This window comes from Rhinopithecus bieti, unplaced genomic scaffold (assembly GCF_001698545.2).
Source record: "Rhinopithecus bieti isolate Rb0 unplaced genomic scaffold, ASM169854v2 scaffold_65226, whole genome shotgun sequence".
Classification (NCBI taxonomy): domain Eukaryota; kingdom Metazoa; phylum Chordata; class Mammalia; order Primates; family Cercopithecidae; genus Rhinopithecus; species Rhinopithecus bieti.
This window is the reverse complement of record NW_016825767.1, coordinates 519693-542364: the sequence shown is the minus strand read 5'-3', so window position 1 is coordinate 542364 and position 22672 is coordinate 519693. Positions and strand designations below refer to the sequence as shown.

The 22672-nt window shown below is 42.2% G+C and overlaps 1 protein-coding gene across 3 annotated transcripts in view; it reads left to right on the top strand.

Annotated features, from left to right (window-relative positions):
• STARD13 (StAR related lipid transfer domain containing 13) overlaps positions 1-22672 on the top strand; it is a 570036-nt gene that overhangs the window by 301821 nt on the left and 245543 nt on the right. Inside the window, exons 1-2 of one of the 3 annotated variants that reach the window (XM_017863119.1) lie at positions 13168-13250; positions 14281-14382. The exons of 1 other annotated variant lie outside the window; for it this stretch is intronic. Coding sequence is in view for 1 of the 2 variants with exons in the window: in XM_017863115.1 (XP_017718604.1) it covers positions 13127-13250 (124 nt within the window). In the remaining variant the exon portion in view is untranslated. Of the gene's footprint in view, positions 1-12861; positions 13251-14280; positions 14383-22672 lie in introns of those variants that run through there. One more of the 3 variants, XM_017863115.1, reaches the window with a different exon arrangement.

Here is a 22672-nt window from a genome sequence, read left to right as displayed (position 1 = left end):
CAGGTGAATCAACTCATTGCTAAGGAAAATAGCCGGACAATACTATCCTTGTTACTGAGCTGCAGGTGTTTAAAGAGCTTAGTGAACTAAGGGGGAAATTTCCCAGCATCACATAGCAGGAATGAATGCTAGGGAAGGAAGCGAATCTTGGTTAGTTGGTTAGGCAGGTGTTTAGAAAATGTAAAAGGGAAAATAGAAATCTAAAATCCAAAGCAGGTACCTGATTAAGTTTTTATGGCCATATTAGAAATAATAAAAGAGCTACGGTTAGAAACAGGAAGATGAAGTTATTTCTTTCTAAATAATCTTTTTTAGAATAATAAAGTGAAAGTTTTGGAGATAACCTCGCTCTGAAAATTTACAGTGTCCAGCTTACAGGGAATTCAGTTATCTAAAAACAAACATACTGGCTATCAGCCTCTGAAATATCTGTTAAATCCCTTCAGGGTCTGTGACAGAGTTCTATCCTTGATCCTGTCTTTCTTAAGCTAACTGTAGTAGAATGGCAAGTAGTATGATTTGCAAGCATTTTTGACAACAGGACAATAGTAGTCCAGTGATATAGACATATAGGTGATATATTCATTGACATACTGAGCAAGTATAAGCCATTCTGTATCTATGATACTATACCTAGAAAAAAATTCTATATAACCCTGTGATAAGTCTCCAACCAGCATTTTTAAGAAAATACTTGCCTAAAATTTTAAAAAGAAAACTATCGATGGATGTCTTTTCAGTATGCTAATAATACCTTAATAAAATATTTTAAAACATGAGGGTGGCACCAAAAATAAAATAAAAGCATTGAAAAGAAATTAGGAAAAGAACAGAAAGGGATTTGTCAGCAGCAGCAATTAATGGCTCAAGTAAAAACTACTATGTTTTATAATTGTACCAAGAAAACCATGTTAAGTAGAGAGAAGACAATCAGCAAAATGTTTTACTGGTCCAACACCTGACCTGCAATGAATTTATAGTTCATGGGTGAGGGTTACAGTGAGCATGATTTATTCTTCATGGTATTAAAACCTGAAGAATTGCATTTAGTATTTAACTCTCTCACTGTTCATCTACAAAGCCCCTTTGATGAAATCATGGCATTTTATCTGCTAGATAATCTTATGTTCACTCTTGGCTGCTACTACCTAAGGGTCAAGGAGGGAAATCTCAAGTCTTGCTACCCGCCTTATCTTCCTTGGCAGGGCTCCCTTCTCTAGCCCCGACTGTCGCCATCCAGCATCCTGAGGTGTTCAGATGCACAGTTTAACCTTATAACTGTGCAGTGAATGCAGAGGCACCAGCTGTGTACTGTTGATGCACATGAGAAGCCTACCTTTATTTTGCCTAGTTCCCTTTGCTCGATTAAAGCCTCTAAAAACATCTCCTTCCAGCATCTCTTGTTACCAATTCCTGTTACTTTCTAGATTTCTCTATTAGGAGCCTCAAGGCTGTGGATGTTTGTTTGGTCCACCTCTTCCCACCCTTCCCCACAGACGCCCCCATTCCCTTCAGCCTCCATTTCTTACCCTCATCTCTTAGGAACCCGGGACCTTTACTGCTTGAGGCTCAGATGAGCCTCAGTCCGTTCATTTTGTGATCATCTCACGTTAATGTGGAAGGTGCCCAGCTGATTCGTCTCCAGAGTTTTTACCTCTTGCAGTCACCTCTCTCCAGAGTGAATTCCCACAGTTTCTGTTCCTGCTCCAGCCCTTGGAGCCCCTCTCTGTTCTCCTGGTTTCATGTAACTGCTACCTTTCTTTTCTCATCCATGTCCTATAGTTTTTGCTCCTCTTTCTTTTTCTTAATCGTTATTCTATTCTCCTTTAAAACCACACACACCTTGCCCACAAGGAAGCTATATTTTCCCCTAAATTTTCCCCTTAAATTTTACAACATTTAAAAAAATACTGTATTCCCATTCAGACACACAACGAACTTGCACATTAAATTCATGATAAACTCTTAAATATTAAGAGTAACCGATTCATTTTATTATATTTTAAAATACTGATGACTGTGCATTTATCTTTTAACAAAGAACACTCCAAACTCCAACTTTGGTGTGAATGGAGTCAAGAGTTTATTTTACTATGTTTTTAAGTTTTATTTTTTGTTGAGATGGAGTCTCACATGTTGCTTAGATTGGTCTTGAACTCTTGGCCTCAAGCAATCCTTCTGGCTTGGCCTCCCAAAATGCTATGATTACAGGCTTGAGTCACTGTGCCTGGCTGAGGGAGGGCGTTAATTTATGATAGCATTAGTTTAATCAAGTGTAAAATGTAGATTTGAGCGGGGAGGACCTTAAGTAATGTTTTAAATTAATCAGCTTGATCAAATATTCCAAAACACTGTTCATTACATTCACCCATAATGCATGGCTATTGTGAAATTTCCTGTCATTCATGGCTATTTAATCAATTGTGACTTAATAGTTATGTGTTTGTATGTACGTTTTCTATATTTTGAATGAATTAATGCTAAATATTTCAACATTTGGAAGGATAATGCATCGGTATACCTAGCTTCTTTAGCCCACTCTGCAGCCCCAGTTTTCAATTCTTAATTCATTCGGTCAATATATATTGAGCATTTATTATGTTTTATGAGCACTGCATTTGCCACTAGGGATGCAGACATTAAAAATCCACTTCCTACCCTCAGGAGGGTTATAATCCAATCTAGTAAGAAAACCCTTACTTTGTGGGGCTTAGGTATAACTTTAGAAAAGAAGAGTCAGTGTGCTCCAGGCAGGAGGAACATGTGCAAAGGCACTGAGGCAGAGAGTGTGGTGCATTCAAGGAACTACCAGTTCCTCTATTTCCCCTGTGAGCATCTGACAAGTGTTGGTGTTGAGGGTAAGAGGAAGAAAGCATACCAGGGCCTTGAGGACAGTGATGAAGATTTAAGCTAACCACTGTGACTGTTTCTGGAGAACAGGAACCAGACCCTGCTAGAGACAAGGCAAAGATTTTGCTGATAATTCTCACCCCATTGGCATCATGTCATCAGTCTGTGCAGTCTGGAACTTCATTGACAGTGTGTGGTGGCCTGCATGTAAGACTAGATAGAGGGGTTTTGCCAAACAGGCACGGAATAACTAAGAAATAAAATAGCTCTTTGTGTGCATGCATGTGTGTACTGAGAAAGTGTTTGAAAGTTTGGTTCACAGAGTTTAACCCAAGGCGAGGAGGGCATTGATGTCAAGGAAAAGGACTGATTAAGTAAAGGAAAGGCAAATGCAAAGATCACAAGACGAGGAATGCTAAAAGGATACAAGTACCATATGGAAGCTAGGTTCAGGATTCTGGAAGCACAGTGGTAGTGACTTGGCCCAGGGTGTGCCCCTGGGAGTAGGTGGGGTGAAGTGGAGTGGAGACAAAGGTCCTGGAGTTGTGAGTTGAAATATTTAAGCTCTCCAGGTGATGCAGGACAGACTCTTCTAGGATTGATAATTTCCGCTGATGGCACTAGCTTTCTTGGCAAATGACATGTGATTCCTTGAGCATCTAGTGTGCGTCAAACACTGCTCTAGGTGCTGGCAGTCAGTGTCTGGAAAGAAAGACAAGGTCCTTGCTCTTATGGAATTTACAATCTAGTGAAGGGGCAAGTCAAGCAAGGAATAAAAAATAATCACCAAATATTATGTGGACATATGTTCTGCTCAGAGTTTAGTGAAGTTTGATCATAAAATGGTCAGGAAAGGCTTCCAAAGAGGGGACAGCTATGCTAAGACCTAAAAGTTAAGAAAATCAAATTCAACAACCTATGTTGTTGTGGTGGTTGTCATTGTTGTTGTTGAGTTCACCATGTGCTGTGCAGTGTTCCAGGAACAGAGGATGCAAAGAGAAATAAAACAGACGTCCAGCGTTACACAAAGAAAATAGAGCTATCAATAAAATCCATTAAATCCAAAAGATCTCCCAGGACTCCAAAGATGGATTTGGATTTGTAGTTTTTCCCTTATTGATATGGTTTGGATGTTTGTCCCCTCCAAATCTCATGTGCAAATGTGATTCCCAGTGTTGGAGGTGGAGCCTGGTGGGAGGTGATTGGATCATGAGGATGGATCACTCATGAATAGTTTAGCACCATCCCCTTGGTGATGAGTGAGTTCTCACTCAGTTAGTCCACACGAGAGCTGGTTGTTCCTCACCCTTGCTCTTGCTCTTGCCATGTGATCCTCCTGCCCCCTCCCCCTTCTGCCATGATTGTAAGCTTCCTGAGGCCCTCACCAGAAGCCAAGCAGATGTTGGTTCCACACTTGTACAGCCTGCAGAACAACGAACCAATTAAATCTATTTTCTTTATAAATTACCCAGCTTCAGGTATTTCTTTATAGTGACACAAAGTGGCCTAACACATTAAGTAATATCAGACATTTTTATTTTAAATGGTACTTGCAAAATAATGTATAAAAATAATTACAACAAATATATTATTAGCAATGAATGACCACTACTGAAGTGATATAGAAAATATAGTATTTTCTCTTATGGAAGGTAAATGCAGTTGACCCTTTGATATAGTTTGGCTCTGCGTCCCCACCCAAATCTCATGTCGAATTGTAATTCCCAGTGTTGGGGGGGACTTCGTGGGAAGTGATTGAATCATGGGGGTGGATTTCCCCCTTGCTGTTCTCATGGTAGTGAGTGAGTTCTCATGAGATCTAGTTGTTTAAAAGTGTGTAGCACTTCCCCCTTCACTATCTTTCTCCTCTCCACCATGGTAAGACGTGCTTGTTTCTCCTTTGCCTCTTGCCATAATTGTAAGTTTCCTGAGGCCTCCCAGCCATGCTTCCTGTACAGTCTGTGGAACTGTGAGTCAATTAAACCTCTTCTCTTCGTAAATTAGCCAGTCTTGGGTAGTTCTTGAACAACGCAGGAGTTAGGGGGACCAGGTCCTCCTGCTCCCCGGACCTACAGTCAAAAATCCAAGTATAACTTTTGACTCCCCAGAAATTTAACTACTAATAGCTTATTGTTAACTGGAAGCCTTATCAATAATATAAACTGTTGGTTAACACATGTTTTGTTATGTTGCATGTATTATATATTATATTCTTTCAATAAAGCAAGTTAGAGAAAATATATTCACTATTCATTAAGTGCAAGTGGACCATCACAAAGGTCTTCATTCTCATTGTCTTCACGTTGAGTAGGCTGATAAGAAGGAAGAAGAAAAGAGGGTTGGTCTTGCTGTCTCGGAGGTGGCAGAGGCAGAAGAAGTAGAGAAGGTGGAAAGGGAGGCAGGCACAGTCAGTGTAGCGTTTTTTTAAAAAAAAAATATCCACATATAAGTGGACCCACGCTGTTCAAGCCTATATTGTTCAAGGATCAACTATATGTCCTTTTGTATAGACTGAAGGAAAATGTATATTAAACAATAAAAGTAATTTCCATTGCCCCAGATACTCTTAAAACTAATAACTCTCATTTATTAACCATGTTATCACAAGGCACTAACAGGAAGACACTTAAAGTTTTAAAAAGTTGAACTCCTAACCTCAAGTGATCCACCCACCTTGGCCTCCCAAAGACTGGATTTAAAGATGGATGGTAAACATTTGAGTCTTGGTTCCGCAACTTATTAGCTGATAATTTTGATCAAATCATTTAAATTTTCTGAAATTGTTTTCTTGCCACTTTTGTTTTTTCTTTTTTTCTTTTTTTTTTTTTTTTGAGACGGAGTCTCGCTCTGTCACCCAGGCTGGGCTGGAGTGCAGTGGCCGGATCTCAGCTCACTGCAAGCTCCGCCTCCCGGGCTTATGCCATTCTCCTGCCTCAGCCTCCCGAGTAGCTGGGACTACAGGCGCCCGCTACCTCGCCCAGCTAGTTTTTTGTATTTTTTTTTTTTTTATAGAGACGGGGTTTCACCGTGTTAGCCAGGCTGGTCTCGATTTCCTGACCTCGTGATCCGCCCGTCTGGGCCTCCCAAAGTGCTGGGATTACAGGCTTGAGCCACCGCGCCCGTCCTTTTGTTTTGTTTTTCTAAGGAGTAGCGGTTGACCTCATGTGCTAGTTATATTAAATAATGCTTACAAGACGCATTATCCTGGGTAGTGCTAAACTAGAGCAAGGTCTTATTAAAGATGAAATTCCTAAATAAAATGCCATACCTACACAGATTAATTAACAAGGTGGGAGGTAGTACTGAGATATCTCCAAAAGACTTTCCTCTAGAATGTGGAACAAATGCTGCCTGCCTTTAGAGATGCCAAAGGTTTGTTCAATACGTATTTGTGGAATAAATATAATTGGAGTGGAGGGTTACCCCATGGAAGGCGACAAGGGTCCCAGCCCCTTCCAACTGTCCACACCAGTAAATATACTTAATCAGCCTTGATTTATGTCAGCAGTTGGAACACAATTAGGGCCACCAGGAGAAACCCGTGTCACTCTAGGAATAAAGATCTTTGTTGAATAAATATATTTTTATCCATGCAAGTGGGAAATGTACTTGCTCCATATGCGGATTTTCCCTAAACTTTCCTATTATTTACAAAATCTTTCATTTTGATGACACTTTAATTATAAAACACTCTCATATATAATTTAACTATGAGCAGGGTAGGTAGAACAAAGAGTTCTTTGCTGCATTTGACAGATAAGGAAACCTATGTTTAGGGAGATTAAATAGCTTCTATCTCTCCTACACCTTATCATTCCCAGAGCTGAGATGTGAATCCTATTCTCGTACCTCCCACATCCAGTGCTAGTTTATAATACTCATTAGTGACTTCTTGCTGTTTAGCATGAGGCTATTCAGAATTTGGCTGGACTGGAATCTCATGAGAATTGCAGAAATGGTTTAGGCAAACAACAACAACAATAGCAATTAAAATTTAATGAATGCTCATTATATGCCAGGCACCATTCTAAATATTTTGCATGTATTATTGCATTTGATCCTTGCCAAAAACCCTATGAGGTAAGCGTTATTATAATCCCCATTTTATAGATACTGAGGCTGAGGAACTCAGAAAATGGGTAACTTACGGAGATTACACAGCTAGTAGGTGCGGAGCCATGGTATGAACCTAGTTGGCTACCTCCTCTGTCTGTGCCATCAGCCACTTCCCTGTACTGCCTATGGGAGCTGGGGACTGGCTTTCACTGCTCTTCAGATGATGTGTTCATTGACCTTAAGAAGCTCAGTAACAATGGGAGAATGCTTCACAGTGTATGTTTGAGGTCTCAAACTACTCTATGTATACTAAGACAGTCATAACAAATTACCTAAATCGATATGCTAATGCGAGGTTGTGTGGTAAGCTAAGCTACTTACTCAACCTTTATAAAACAGACAGGCTGAAGGATGGCATAAGTGATGTCAAGATGATTTCAATCACTGGAAACGTCTTCAATCCAATGGCCTGTGAATGCCATCAGAAATTTGTAAGACACTTCCCCAAGGTCTCCCATATGGTAAGGTTCCCCAAAGTGTACATGAAAATATAGAAAGGAATTGTGATATTTGTAAAGTTGATGACTATGATATGACATTCAGCCTGAAGATTCAAAGCATTTACCAGTCTACATCAGGAAAATGTGAAACACAGCCAAAGTTATTAATTGGCAATGCAGAGTTTACAGCTAACACTAAATTTTGCTTCCAAGAAAGTGTGGAGCCTGATGCTTTTTTAATTAACAGAACAAAACCCAAAAAGCAATCAAAATTGTTAGCATTCAAAGACTGGCAGATTCAGAGCGTGGCAATGGGATACACCGATAGACCAGTCAGGGCAGGCACAGATTGGTGACTGTGATCCAAGGACCCAGCTTGAAAAGTCAGCTTCTCCAGAACTTTCAGCAACACTTTTAAAATGAGGAAATAAATAATATGAGATTGCATTTCACAATCTCCAACAACATGTCTCTGAAATGGAGCCTGAAGGATACACTAAAGGAAGAGTTGCTACACCCCATCTCTCCTGGGAAGGGAACATGCAGGGAGAGAGTTGCAAGAGCTCTTCACCCTTCTACCCTGCAGCAAAGGAAAATGGGTCTCCTCAAGGAAGGCATTTCCCCACAGCAAAGCTGCAAGCAACATGAAATAATGCACTATGACTATGGGCTCTTGGCGAAGGGTTCCTGGCCTGGTACAGTTAGAAATTGGGCTCTATTCTCAAGCAAAGGCTTCCAGCAAAAAAAAAAAAACCATAGCAAGCAGACCGTGGAATGTGCTTCTTCACTCTTCTCTAGGGGGTGATGGCACAGAATCAGAGTTGAACATGGGAGGGAAGTGGAAGGGATAAAAATGTAATGGAATTGCAGAGTTGTTGGCATTCAGATGTGTAGGTGGTGGGCAGCAAGTCCTGCTTATTGCCTGTGGTTGTGAGAGGCAATGGTGATGGTTCTTATTACATAGCAGTAAGGGAAGGAGAAAAATATATGTATTTTTTTCATTTGTCAAAGTCATTTATCACAGGATTATTTGTAATTTTAGAAATTTGGAGAAAAATGTCCAAAATTGTGAAAGCTTTAAAATAAATTATAGTGTGTTTATCCCACAGAATTTTAGATATTCATTAAAAACTATATTTTAAAAGAAAATACATTGGAAAATGCTCACAATCTACTGCTTAGTGAAAGAAATGAAAACTTGGTATAAAACTCTTCCAAGTTTTTTTAATATGCAAAGAAAAAACTAAAAGGCCAATTTTCAAATGTTATCAGCTCTCTTTTGGTAATATTACAGGTACTTTTAATGTTTCTATTATAATTTTTATGTGTTTAAAAAACTATAATTATCAGTATGTATTACCTCTATGTTTAAAATTAATAAACATTATATAAGAAGAGAGTGATAATTAATGAAAATGAAGCAATATCAGCATAAACATTCTTAAAATTTTCACTTATCCTGAGGAGGATCCTAGTGGTAACCAGTCATTTAAAACTATAGGAATAGTCATTCAGTCAGTAAATGATCCTACTCCTACCATGTGCTGTTCACTGAAAAAGGTACAAGGGGTTGAGAAATAAAAGTCCTGTACTAGTCCTAGTTGGAGGAACTCAGGACTGCAGGGACAACTGAGAAGAAACAGGTAAGGACACTTAGCTGTGGCTCTTTGATAAGTGCTCCTCTGGCAGTATCCCCAAAGCACATCATAAATACAGTGGAAGAGGAACCCATCCAGCCACTGGGATTTGTAGAAGGATCAGGGAGAAGGTGATATGTGAGTGCATCTGAGTTGAATCTCGAAGGATGAGTGAAGAAGAAAAAAATTAGAGTAAGGGCATTCAAGCACAGCTGATATATAAAGACGTAGAGTGCAATGCAAGCAAGGGCTTTCAAATGGGACTCTTTTTATGCTGAAATTCAGGGAAGGGAAAGAGAAAACTTGAACTGAATTGGTTACTCGGGAGATAGAGAGGTGGGGAAAGATTGAAGCAACATAGGATGTATGGAGGAGTTTCAGATGTCTTCTAGATTTCTCTCTCAGTCACTAGATGGGTGGTAGCGCCAGGTGGCTCACATAGGAAATAGAGATGAAAGAGCAGGTTTGGAAGGAAAGTTTTGGAGATACCCATCAGGAAGGTAAACAATACATGGCCCTAGAGTAGAATCATTCATTTATTCTATAAGTATTTACTGACCATAACTGTCTGCGACTGTTTTAGGCACTGAGGATGCACAGCAAGTAAGACAGACAGAGCCTCAGTTCTTAGGGAGCTCACAGTCTGCCTGGGAGACTGACCACAAACAAATAAACACAATGTCTAGAAGTGGAAGTGCTATCAGGAAAACTAAACTGGATGTCGTGAGAAGGAGCTATTTCGGTTGGGTGTCAGGGACGGCTTCTTGAAAGGGCTCAGGATAGATTTGGGCTAGGACAGTAATGTAATGATGATAGTATTGTTGTTGGGAGCATAGGCTAGGTCCTTTCTATGTGCCAAATGGATTATTTCATTTAATCCACACTGCAATCGTCTAGGGAGGTACTATTGAGAGGCAGAAACATATGCAGAATCAAACGGAACGCTGCCTTTAGCCACATTCTTAACCACATGTACTGTCTATCTATAGCCCGTCAGGCCTTAAGAAGGACCATGTGAGGCCGTCTGTGAAAAGGAGGAACCCAGGGGAGGGTGTCGCCTGACAGCCACGAGACAAGCCTGTGTCAGAGGAAGGAAATGGGCTGCAGTGTCCAATGGTCCGTGCACCCTGGAAGGGACAACAATAACTGGAACACGTCGTTAGATTTAGCAACGAGATGATTATTGGTGACCTTGGCAAGATCATGTTCACTGAGGAAGGGAGGAAGCCCAGATTGCAGTGTTGACAAGCAAAGACTTCTCTTCCCAGGGACACAGGGTAGAGGCAGTGGGCTTTAGGATAGCTGCTGTTGTTTTAGTTTTGGTTTGCTTAAAAGCAGGGTGAGACTGGAGGGTGGAGCCTATGGAGAGTGAGAGATTGAGGGTCTGTGAAGGAGAGGAAATAACCAATGTAGCAAAGTCCCTGTTGGGATAAGAAGGGAAAGGAAGCCCAACACATGTGAGGGATGTGGTCTCGGGCTGGAAGAGCAATACTTCTTCCACTGAGATGGAAGGGAAGAGTCTAAGCAAGAAGGGAGGTAGGGCTAGGGGGTTACCTGAGTTCTTTTCTCTGAAGTAGGTGATATTTTCATCTGGTGAAGGCCCCAGAGGGGATTCTACCTAAGGTTCAGCTTTAAAACAGATCTTGAGGAGAATGAGAGCGGATGCTGTACAAATGACTCCAAGTAGCCCTGAGGTTCCTATTGAGGTTGGAACACTTGGCATTTGTGGCAGCTCCATCTGCACAGCTGTGTGGTTTCTTCCAACAGGGCCAGCAGCCGGGGCTGGCAAAGAGCTGGGCCATGCTGGGTGGCACACACTGCTCAGCCGGCAGCTGTTCCAGGCAGATCATTTCCGTCTTTCATCTGGGCTTCTCTTGGACAGTCCTCAATTCATGGGCCATCCCACAGCCAGAACTAAACAAATGTGCAATGCCAGAATTTACTCTTCACATTAGTCATTTAAGGAAAACCCCTAATCAATGGCATCTGAATATAAAATACGTGCTAGAATAGAAAGTAGTAGGGACCCACGCTCTTGAGAGCTAAATAATCACTAAAATAGCTAGAATGGTTATGTTCTGTTCCCGCTTATATAATGTTAAAACTGCTGCCTCTGTGTGATTCAATAAGGAGTCCCTTCTATAAGTCAAATACACAGCTTTCCTGGGAATGTAATTGTTAAACATTTTGTTGTTACACTGTATAGCAGCCACTTTTAGATAACAGGAGTCTTGTTCTTTGCAGAGCATTTTGTTACCTCTACATGCATACAAAGCAGAGGATGGAATCAAAAGGGTATTTGGCTTGGGTCCAGAAAGCAATCTGGATTAGTCTATATAACTGGCTGTCACAGTTTCAAGTCCATTTCTGATCCATGACTTATTGCTTCATAACTGACTACTTCAAAGGTTTACCAGGATGCTACAAAAAAAAAGGATCTCATTACTTTCTAGCTCATTCTGAGGTATGTTTCACTAGTTAACATTTTTAAATATGTAAAGTAACAAAATAAGACAATAAAGACTATTTCGTACCATCGTCCCTGTCATTCCCATTTTCTACCAACAAGATAAACTGATGGAGGGAATATTTGCTAGAAGTGTAGCAGAAGTGTAGAGGGAATACTTTAGCTAGAAGTTAGTTTCCATCCCCTAAGGCAGTAGCAATTTATATAATAGAGGAAGGACTGAATACTTCTAATTTCCAAACTTCCTGTGGAGCACCTGAAATTAAAATGAATATCTGATTAAATTTTGGTTCTTATTTGGCAGCCTGGTACAAAGACATTTAAAAAGAAATGAGATTCAAGCAATTTTGCAGATTCAAGAATTCAGAAATTCCTTTTGAAAAATTTGTTCCCCTCCCCAAACCTGAGGTGTAGGGCATTAATCACATCTCTGAATTAGTTAAATGTTGTCACAGTTACTTTCTTGGAAGACCTCAAAGCACTTCAGAAACAAAACTTTGTGAATTGCAGGACACCCTGAGGCCTGAGATAGTATTGTCTTCTCCTTATGAATGAGTTGAAGCCCAGGAAGTGGACTTGGACTTCAGTGATGATGTATTTCTTAAAGAGCCAATACACTTCCTTCTTTCCTTCAGGAATCAGAGTTAATTTCTAACTACAAGCCTACTTTACATTTTTGGCTAAAATACCTTAAAATTCTTCTACTTTCGTATTTCACTTCTTCATAATACCTACTTCTTTAACTGCATACAGATTGTAATGCTTTCTCAAAGTAGGTAAATCTATTTTAGGTAGGTTCCTCATGGTTTGACCTTAATATTTTAAAGTATTTTCCTCCTCATAATGGCTACGCAATGGAAATAATATTTTGACTCTTCAAACCATATTAATTTGATTGTAGTTTGCAGTCAGATAATTATTTCATTGAAGAAATCAGGAAGGATTAACATAATGTTCAGTTTACCAATATTGAACATCAAAAGAATGTCAGCCAAACCGAGTAGCTGACTTCAAGTGACTTGAATTCAGGGAAACTGGGATGAGTTATGCTCTCACTGTGGCATATATAAATTTTTGTTGTTGTTGTAGTTGTGAAGGTGGTAGTTTCTGAAACTGAAAAATAAAGGAAAGTATCAAGAAATAGGAGGAATATGGTCCAGCCCCTGATTTCTGGGTAAAACTGGAAAAAAGCTGGAAGCTCCTTGAGTGGGGGGCCGTGGGGACCAGGCTGTCAGGTTGGGCGAGGGAGGGAAAGGGAAGCGCGCTCCTGGAAGGAGTGGGGCGCGAGGCAGCCAGGGGGAGGGCAGGGGAGGGAGGGGAGTGGAGGAGCGCCCAACGGAGGGGAGGAGGGGAGGAGAAGGAAAGTGGGAAAGGAGTAGAGGAGTTGGCGAGCGCAGAGGTTAACCTAGCGCGGCGCTCCTGGTGGCCAGGCATCCCGGTCCTCGCGCGTGGCGCAGCCTCCCAGCGCCGGACTGACCCATGTCGTGCCCGCATTGGGTCCCGGGACCCCGGCGGGAGTGCCGCGTCCGTCCTCTCCAGTCGCCGGGAGTCTGAGTCGCGGGCCACGCGGGAGTGGCGGTGCCGAGCCCGCCGGTCGTTATGAGGACGGATCTAAAATGACCAGCAAACGGAAACCTTGCCAAACGCGGCTCAGGAGATCCATCAGTGAGCAGTTGCGGGACTCCACGGCCAGAGCCTGGGATCTGCTGTGGAAGAACGTTCGGGAGAGGCGGCTGGCAGGTCAGTGCCCTGGAGACGCCGGGACCCACTGGGGCTGGGGAGGCGCTGACCGCGTAGCCCTCCTGGGCCCGCCTCCCTCCTCTGCCCTGGGCTCCCGGGCATGAGTTTCAGAGCCCAAGGCCCGGGCGAGCGGGCTGCGGGCACCACCCTCCCTGGGCCGGGCCCTGAGCGCCCGCCCGCCGCACCTCCCGGTGGGTGGGTGTGGGCTCCGTGCCGGACGCGCGTGCTGACAGGAGGGGCTGTCCCCGGGCGGCCTTTTCACCTAGGCTGTCCCCTACTCCGCTGCCATCCCATTCTACCCCAATGAGTAAGTGCCCAGACCAAGTGGCTCTTCGCAAAGGCTGCCCCTTCCCAACTTCGCCTTCCCCACGTGGGACACATCCACTGAGTGCTCGGGAGGAAGAGTGAATGCAAGGCAAGGAGCACGTCCAAAGCGCCGCACACCAGCTGCTCAGGGGTAGAGGGGGAGATGTGACGGGAGACAGGTGGACGGTAGTTGGTGCAGGTAGCTGGCTGGCTGTCCGCAGGCCCTGCCAGCTGTGAAAGCAGGCTTTCCTCCCTATGAGGTTGCAAGGAAGGGCCTCCCTTTGGGACTCCATTGCCCACGAATCAGAGCAAGAGAGGAAGTGATTGTTTTGAGCCAGGAGGTCCTTAAGAATCCTTGCTTGGATCAGAAGGCCGCCCCCTCCTTAGTACCTCCCCCAGCGTCACACTGCCCCTTGCTGCTTCTGTGCATGCTCCTTGGAACCCTCTTTCTGTAGGGCCAAGGATGCAGTGGGTGGTCCAGCCATCTCAGAGCTTTCACTGGCAACTTTAGGAACCCTTAGTCACTGCCTCATGCTTGCCCCAATAAGAGAAAGTGGCCAGACTTCACAGCACAGTTCCTGGGCAGTACAGGGTTTAGGGCCCCTTCGCCAACATGTTAGCTGCTGGAAGATGCTTCAGGGACTGGGGAAAGCATGATTGGAAGGGCCCCTGAGGTGACCCCGAGGCAAGTCTCTGGACCTTGTTGCCTCTGTGTCCTCTCCAGGGCTATCTCTTGAGCTGGGCAGTGACCACCACATGGGGCAGAAGAAAGTTCTAGAGAAGAAGGTCTGATGCCTAGGCAGAAGGAAAGGACGCCACTGGTGAAGTAGGAGATCTAACCTTCTTTGAACTCCTCCCTTTTTTCCTTATTTGACCTGTAAAGCAAGTGGTTTGCTAGATATTCTGCCCTTAAACTCATGCACGCACATCCCTCATCCACCTAAAAGCATTCTGGGGAAGATGCCAGGAGTCTATAGCACCTTGAGAGAAGGTCACTAGCAAGCTAAATTAAAAGTGGAGATTATGGATGATTCCAACACTCGATGTTGTAAGCATCCAATGTTCATTCCACATTTTCTCTCCAGCACAGTGGCCACATTTAGTGTGCACCCAAGAAATAAACAGACTTTTTTGGTTTGGACCCAGAAATAAATTGTGGTAACCCGCCAGTTTTGACTGTTGATGTTTAAAAACCTGTACATGCACTGTAGACCTCAATTAATAACAATTAATAACGTTCCCTGTTATCATGCTAAATTGTATATTCTACATGATGGATGGTTTTAGAGAAATTTTTGTGGTCTAGTAAACTTTTGTTGCTTCATAACTTCAGAATGCTTACTGCAAATGTCTCTTTCATAGCTTCTGTTATTTACGTTTGTTAAGTTTGTTAAATCACTGGGTCCTCAGGAAACAAGAAGTCATTCCAGGAGGCCTGCCAAGGCTGTGCTGGGTTTTTATAGAACCTGAGACCAAAGATGACTGCAGCTCTGTCTCTTTCAACAAGCGATCTGGGAAGGAAGAGAGTGTCATGTAAAGACTTAAAGCTATTAAGATTGTCCAAGAAAGTCATATTCACATGAATTTACATTGCAGTTAAGGTGGTAAAGGGAAAAAGGTTTTTTTTGAGACAGAGTCTTGCTCTGCCGCCCAGGCTGGAGTGCAGTGGCGCGATCTTGGCTCACTGCAAGCTCTGCCTCCCGGGTTCACGCCATTCTCTGGCCTCAGCCTCCCAAGTAGCTGGGACTACAGGCGCCCATCACTATGCCCAGCTTATTTTTTGTATTTTTAGTAGAGACGGGGTTTCACCATATTAGTCAGGATGGTCTCCATCTCCTGACCTCGTGATCTGCCCACCTTGGCCTCCCAAAGTGCTGGGGTTACAGGCGTGAGCCACCGCGCCCAGCCGGGAAAAAGTTTTAATCCTGGGAGATAAACTGTAGATAGAGACTTTAAGATCATGAATATATAGAAGGCTAAAAGTGGTTTCAGAATAGGAAATATAAGAGTGCTCTCAAGAGTAGTGCAATTATTTTTTAAAATAGCGATATGAGGTTTGAAAATGTTTAATCAGAATATTAATATCTGCTTACCCATAATCTGCTTACCACTCTGCTCACAGCCGATGCCAGCAGGTTATTCAGCTGGGACCAAACAATCCTCTGTAAGGCCGACTTCAGCTTCTGCTTCTTTAAGCAAGCTGGGATGCCTGCCACAAAACCAGGCCAACTCCATAAAGGCGCTTTTAGATGCAAATTGATTTTCTTGGGTTTTCTTGCTAAGGTAGCTAAAATATGGAACTTTGGCCATGAGACACTGAAATACTTAAGTTATTAATGTTGGCATCAATTCTAGGTGAAAATGTTCTTCATTTGTAAAAGTGTTCTTTATATGGTTCAGTTCACAATACCAAAATAACCAACCATAGTCATGTATCACTTTACGATGAAGATATAGTCTAAGAAATGCGTTGTTCGGTGATTTCATTGGTTGAGTGAATCAAGTGTAAATCATAGAATGTATTTACACAAACTTGGTTGGTATAGCCTGCTGCACACCTAGGCTACATGGTATGGCCTATTTCTCCTAGGTTACAAACCTGTAGAGCATATTACTATATTAAATACCGTAGGCAATTGTAACACAATGGCAAGTATTTTTGTCTCTAAACACATCTAAAAAGAAAGGGTACAGTAGTCAGGCATGGTGGCTCATGCCTGTAATCTCAGCACTTTGGGAGGCCAAGGCGGGCAGATCACTTGAGGACAGGAGTTCGAGACCAGCCTGGCCAACATAGTGAAACCCCATCTCTACTAAAATAAACAAACAAAAAAATCAGCCAGGTGTGGTGGCACACATGTGTAATCCAAGCTACATGGGAGGCTGAGGCATGAGAATCATTTGAACCCAGGAGGCAGAGGTTACAGTGAGCCAAGATTGTGCCACTGCACTCCAACCTAGATAATAGAGCAAGACTCTGTCTCAAAAACAGAAAAAAGAAAGGGTACACTAAAAACATGGCATTGTAAGCTTATGGGACCACTGTCGTATATGCAGTCCAGTTCGTCATTGACTGAAATGTTGTTGTGTGGTGTATAACTGTATATGAATACACCCCAAGAGGGTATCTGTTCTGTCAACAGATGATATTAGGCTATTGGCTTTTTTTTTTGGTCTTGCTTTTATGTCTTTTTTTTATCAAGTAAGTTTAGTGCTGGAACTTCTTTAACTTGGCTAAAATTTTCTTCTCACTATACTTAGTCAATGGAACAGTGTTCAAAGTGCTTCATAATTAACTTGTATTTGCAGCCAGGTGCAGTGGCTCATGCCTATATCCTACTACTTTGGGAGGCTGAGGCAGGTGGATCACCTGAGGTCAGAAGTTCAAGACAGCCTGGCCAACATAGTGAAACCCCATCTCTACCAAAACAACAACAACAACAACAACAAAATTAGCCTGCCGTAGTGGCACGCACCTGTAGTCCCAGCTACTCAGGAGGTTGAGGCAGGAGAATCGCTTGAACCTGGGAGGCGGAGGTTGCAGTGAGCTGAGATTGCACCACTGCACCCCAGTCTAGGTGACGGAGCAAGACTTTGTCTCAAAAAAGATAAAAAATAAAAATAAATAAAAAATATAAAAATAAGAGATAAATAAATAAACCTGTATTTGCTATCTAGGGCATTCTGAAGGTATTTGATTCTTCCTTTTGCTTTTTTCCATCCCAAGGAAAGAAATCCTTTTTCTAACTCACTCTTATTTCTCTTCATGAAAACCTGTCTTGTCAACTGAACGGAAAGACAAAAAGAAGTAGAATTGTTTAAGCATATTAAAGCCTATGGGTTTCTGTGCCATGGGACCATACTTAGGATGGAGGGGATCATACATATTTGAAAATGCATTTCTTTAAAAAAAAAAAAAATTACTATTCTAGAGTTTCTGGGGGCCTGGGGAGGTTAGCTGGGTGGTTTTGTCTCAGGGTCTCTCATAATATGGCCTTCAATCTGTCAGGTGGGGTGGCAGTCATCTGAAGGCTTGATTGGAGCTGGTGGATCTCCTTCCAAGCCCGCTCACCTTAGGTGCTGGCAGGCATTGGTTTCTCTCTGGCTGTTGGCTGGAAGCTTCAATTTCTTGCCCCATGTGCCTGACACACAATATGGCAGAGATCTGAGAGAAGAGAGCATGCACTCAAGACAGAAATTGCAGTGTTTGTAACCTGATCTCAGAAGTGACATATCATGTGGGAGGGAACTGACTACACAAGAAGTGGCTACCAGGAGGTGGGGATGATTGAGGGCCAACCTGGAGGCTGGGTACCACAGGTACAAAGCATTTAAGATTGTCCTTAGCAAATGCCAGGTCAAATCTGAAATCTTCCTAACAAGGAAGCCCCAAAGCAAAACCTTTTTTTTTTCATTTGAACAAATAGCCTGGAAAAATCATTTCTTAATGTAGGTCACAGTGACACAAATAATGAAACCAATGGAAGGATAAGATATGAATAATGTTCAAATATATTCATTTCATTGCAAAAATATGAAAAGGAGTTATTATTAAAGAAGAACTTATATTGGGAGCTCTTATTGGGCTTTCCAGTTCTGTGGCAGTTGCTAAATTTCCACTAGATTGTGCAATTGTTGTCAATGCATACTTCTTAATTTTCTAAAATTACGCTCCGCATGGGGCCCAGCAAGTTTTTCTCACTGTCATCTCAGTATCCATAATTGTTTAGTTGTTAGTGTTCAAAGCAGGATTCAAATTCAGGTCATCAGAAGTCACAAGCCATCTGTGCCTATTTCCTACTGTACCACATGGCCTCCTCCCTGGACTTTGTGGAGAGCTGCGGACCCCCAAATCCTTTCTAAGACCCTCTGTCACTTGCAGTTCAATTACAAAAGAATAACAAAAAGAACTGGAAAAGTACTCTTTCTTCCCTCCTGGAGTAACGAGGATAGCCCTGTGCACCTAAAGTAGCTTGTCCCTTAATGATGCCATTGGACTCTTCAGTGTATGAGCTTCTAGGGATTTGAAACAAACAAACAGCCATACATCTAGCTTGTCAGGGCCCCTCTGTGGTTCATTCTGCCCACAACCATTGGAAGAGCTACAAGAATGAGATGCTGCTGTAAACCCTACAAGCACAGCAGGTTTCTTCAAGGTGGGAGAGTGACAGGTTATTTTGGCTTCCCCAGGTCCCTAATCAACCACTACTGGTGACAATTCTAAACTTTTATGGCATCATTCAATTCTTTAGGCAGAAGCATACCCATTAGCTTGTGGTGTTTGTAAGCAGCTTGAATTACTTTTTAGCTGTTAAAGTCTAAGAACATTCAAATGACTTTTCTAAAGCTTTCTGCTCCTCTGCTTTAAAACCCTACTCTATTTTAATGGAAATGTAATCCATATGTTTGATTCCATTATACTCATATAACAATATTTAGGTAGCCTGTAAGCTAATTGATGTCTAAGTCTTTTGATCTTTTTTATAGTCTCATTTTAAATCATTTATCATAGACACAGGAAGTTATATTGCTGCCAAAAATATTCTGACTTAAAACAGTGAAAAGTTCAAGTTTTGTTAGAAACATTAATTCCACCAAATTTCCGTGAGTTCTTGTCATGTTAAAACAGGTTCATTCATTCTCAGAGTCAACAGTAGCATCCTGTGAAGTGATATAAACACAAGATTGGGACTTCAATGCAAAGCAAGATCAAGAATAAAACATGAGCCACAAAAACTTCCTCATTAAAATCTAAATGTGTTCTATAATATCAAAAGTACAGGATGATACTAGCCAATTCTTTTCATGTATTTTATATCCGTTTTATCATCACTTTTCTGTGAAGAATTGACCATTCTATTCTGTCAGCATTTTTTGTTTGTTTGTTTTTTAAATATCTTGTGAGATGATACTATGTTTAGATGCTATTTATATTAACAATAACAAAAAACATCTAAGTCAAGAAAATATACAATTAAAATTAGAAAGGAAGAGCACATCACTTATATCAGGGTTGTCAACTTTAGCCACATAGACTCATTAGGAGCCTTTCAGAAGTACTAACTCTCTGGCCTCCTCCCAGAGATTCTGATTCAATTCAGATGGGGTCTGGGTATCCGTATTTTTAAAAGCCCTGCAGAAGATTTCACTGTGCAATCCAGGTTGAGAACCACTGACTTACCTTAATTCCCACATAATAACTTGCAGAATTCTAGGGCTAATACAGGGTTATATTCTAAGCCCTAAGAAAAGTTTTGCTTAATTAAGGTCAGAAGGAACTTGTCATCTCACAGGGACAGAAAAAAAGAAGATCAGTGGTGCCTGGAGAATAAAGAAATAGGTGGTAAGAGTGGATGTCAGAAGTATAGACAGAGGGTCAGGTTATAAGATAAGGTTAGGCTTTGTTGCTAGGACAAGAAGTTTTGATTTGGTTCTACAGGAGATAAGAACAAAGGGCTTTAAGCAAAGGAGGGGCAAGACCTGAATAAATTACAACCAGTGGTGGTCTAGGTGAGAGATAAACAGTGACATGGACTAGGGTGATAGTGATAGAAATGGAGAGAAAGGAACAGATTTGGATTATGTCTTGAAATAGAGACAATAACAGGTTGGTTGTTGGAAGCTAGGGAGAGGGACTCCTAGATTTTTTTTTTTTTAAGACAGGGTCTCATTCTGTTGCCCAGTCTGGAGTACTGTGGTGGAATCATGGCTTACCGCAGCCTCAACCTTGGAGGCTCAAGCATCCTCCCACATCAGCCTTCCGAGTAACTGGGACTACAGGTTTGCGTCACCACTCCTGGCTAATTTTTGCATTTTTGTAGAGATAGGGTTCCTCCATGTTGCCCAGGTCAGTCTGGTTTCAAACTCCTGGGCTCAAACAGTGTTCCCACCTCCACCTCCCAAGGTGCTGGGATGACAGGCATGAGATACCAAGCCCAGCCAGATTTTTGATCTGAGCAGCTAAGTGGAGTGTAGCAATGTTGGCCGAGATGAGGATAACTGGCAGATTTGCATGGGAGAGAAAAAGGACTGAAAGGTTCTCTATTGGCTCCATTAGCTTTGGAATGCCTGCTAGACATCCAAAAGTAAAAGTCAAAGAATTGGATGGATAAGTATCGGCTTTGTAGGAAAGTCAGAGCCAGAGATATAATGTGGGAATTATTGGCATATGACTACTTTATAAAACTTTGGAACTGGGTGGAGCTACTTGGAAGAGATTGCAGATAAGGGGAAGGGGTCAAGGGCCAAGTCCTGGGGGACTCTTTGGTTAGAGTGCAATATTTGGACATAAATGTGTCCATATACACGTACTATTAGTACATATGCATGTACTAAATTTTCAGGAAAATAGAGAGCAACATTATTTCTAAATTCAACATTCATCTATCACAATAGTACTGCTATATTGAATAATCTTTTGTGATAGATTTACACATTTGATCCTAGAACTGTTGATGAACAAAAATAATCATTGCTGGGCATGGTGGTTCATGCCTCTGTACTCCCAGCTACTCAGGAGGCTGAGGCAGGAAGATAGCTCTTATCTAGGAATTCATAGATGCAGTGAGCTATTTCATGCTGCTGCCCTTCAGCCTGGGTGACACAGAGATACGCTGTCTCTTAAAAAAAAAAATCACTAATCAAATGCCTTTTTAATTTAAAAATTATATTGCAAAGTAAAAAAGCAAACAAACTTTTTTTAAGGAAACACTTCTCAAGTTGCCTGCATATGCACACACAAAAAAACACAGTTTATTAAATAAAAAATGGTTTTAGCATAAGCACTTCTCTGGTTATTATAACTGGTTGGGCCTACACATAATGGGATAAGAGCTTTACGTTTGGCAGGAGTTGGCCAGTGTCCTGATATCCAGGAATAGTCTGATCAAACAAAGCTTAGCTTAGCTCGTAGGAAAGGTTCTGTATATTGATTTTTCCAATATAGCATGCACTTACTGACCTTTAAGGGTTATGCTTTGCCCATGACACCACTGGTTAAGGTAAAAATTTTCAGAGAAATATAGATAACCAATGTCTTAAACATTTGTATCTGTGGCCCGGCACGGTGGCTCATGCCTGTAATCCCAGCACTTAGGGAAGCCGTGGCAGGCAGATCACTTGAGGTCAAGAGTTTAAGACCAGGCTGGCGAACATGGTGAAACCTCGTCGCTACTAAAAATACAAAAATTAGCTGGGTGTGGTGGAGTGCATGCCTGTAATTCCAGCTACTCAGGAGGCTGAGGCACGGAAATCACTTGAACCCAGGAGAAGGAGGTTGCCATGAGCGGAGATTGCACCACTGCACTCCAGCCTGGGCCACAGAGCTTCCATCTCAAAAAAAAAAAGTTTGCATTTGTAAAGAGTGTAACTTAACTTTGGCCTAATCTATCTGCAATATGCTGGATCACCCTGGGGGGCAATACAGTGTCCTTCTTGAATTAGAATAAAGAAATACCATATTCATTAATGCTGGTGGTTGCTCTGAATAAGAGGCACAAGCCCAGCTAGTTCGCTGAAATTTCTTTTTTTTTGAGATGGAATCTCGCTCTGTCATCCAGGCTGGAGTGCAGTGGCGCAATCTTGGCTCACTGTAACCTCCACTTCCCGAGTTCAAGCGATTCTCCTGCCTCAGCCTCCCAAGTAGCTGGGACTACAGGCACCCGCCACCACGCCTGGCTAATTTTTTGTATTTTTAGTAGAGACGGGATTTCACCATGTTAGCCAGGATGGTCTTGATCTCCTGACCTTGTGATCTGCCCGCCTTGGCCTGCCAAAGTGCTGGGATTACAGGCTTGAGCCACCGTGTCAGGCCGTTCACTGAAATTTCTTGAGAGGACCACGGAACGTGGTTTTTTGTAAGGCACCAACTTGATCATTTAGACATAGAGCATGTCTAATGAAATTCGTATCTACTTTTCCTTTGTGCTTTTTACATATTATGCTGAACAAAGCAGCTTATGGAGAAAATTTTGCTTTAAGACTTTATAGGCCGGGCGCAGTGGCTCAAGCCTGTAATCCCAGCACTTTGGGAGGCCAAGACGGGCGGATCACGAGGTCAGGAGATCGAGATCATCCTGGCGAACATGGTGAAACCCCGTCTCTACTAAAAAAATACA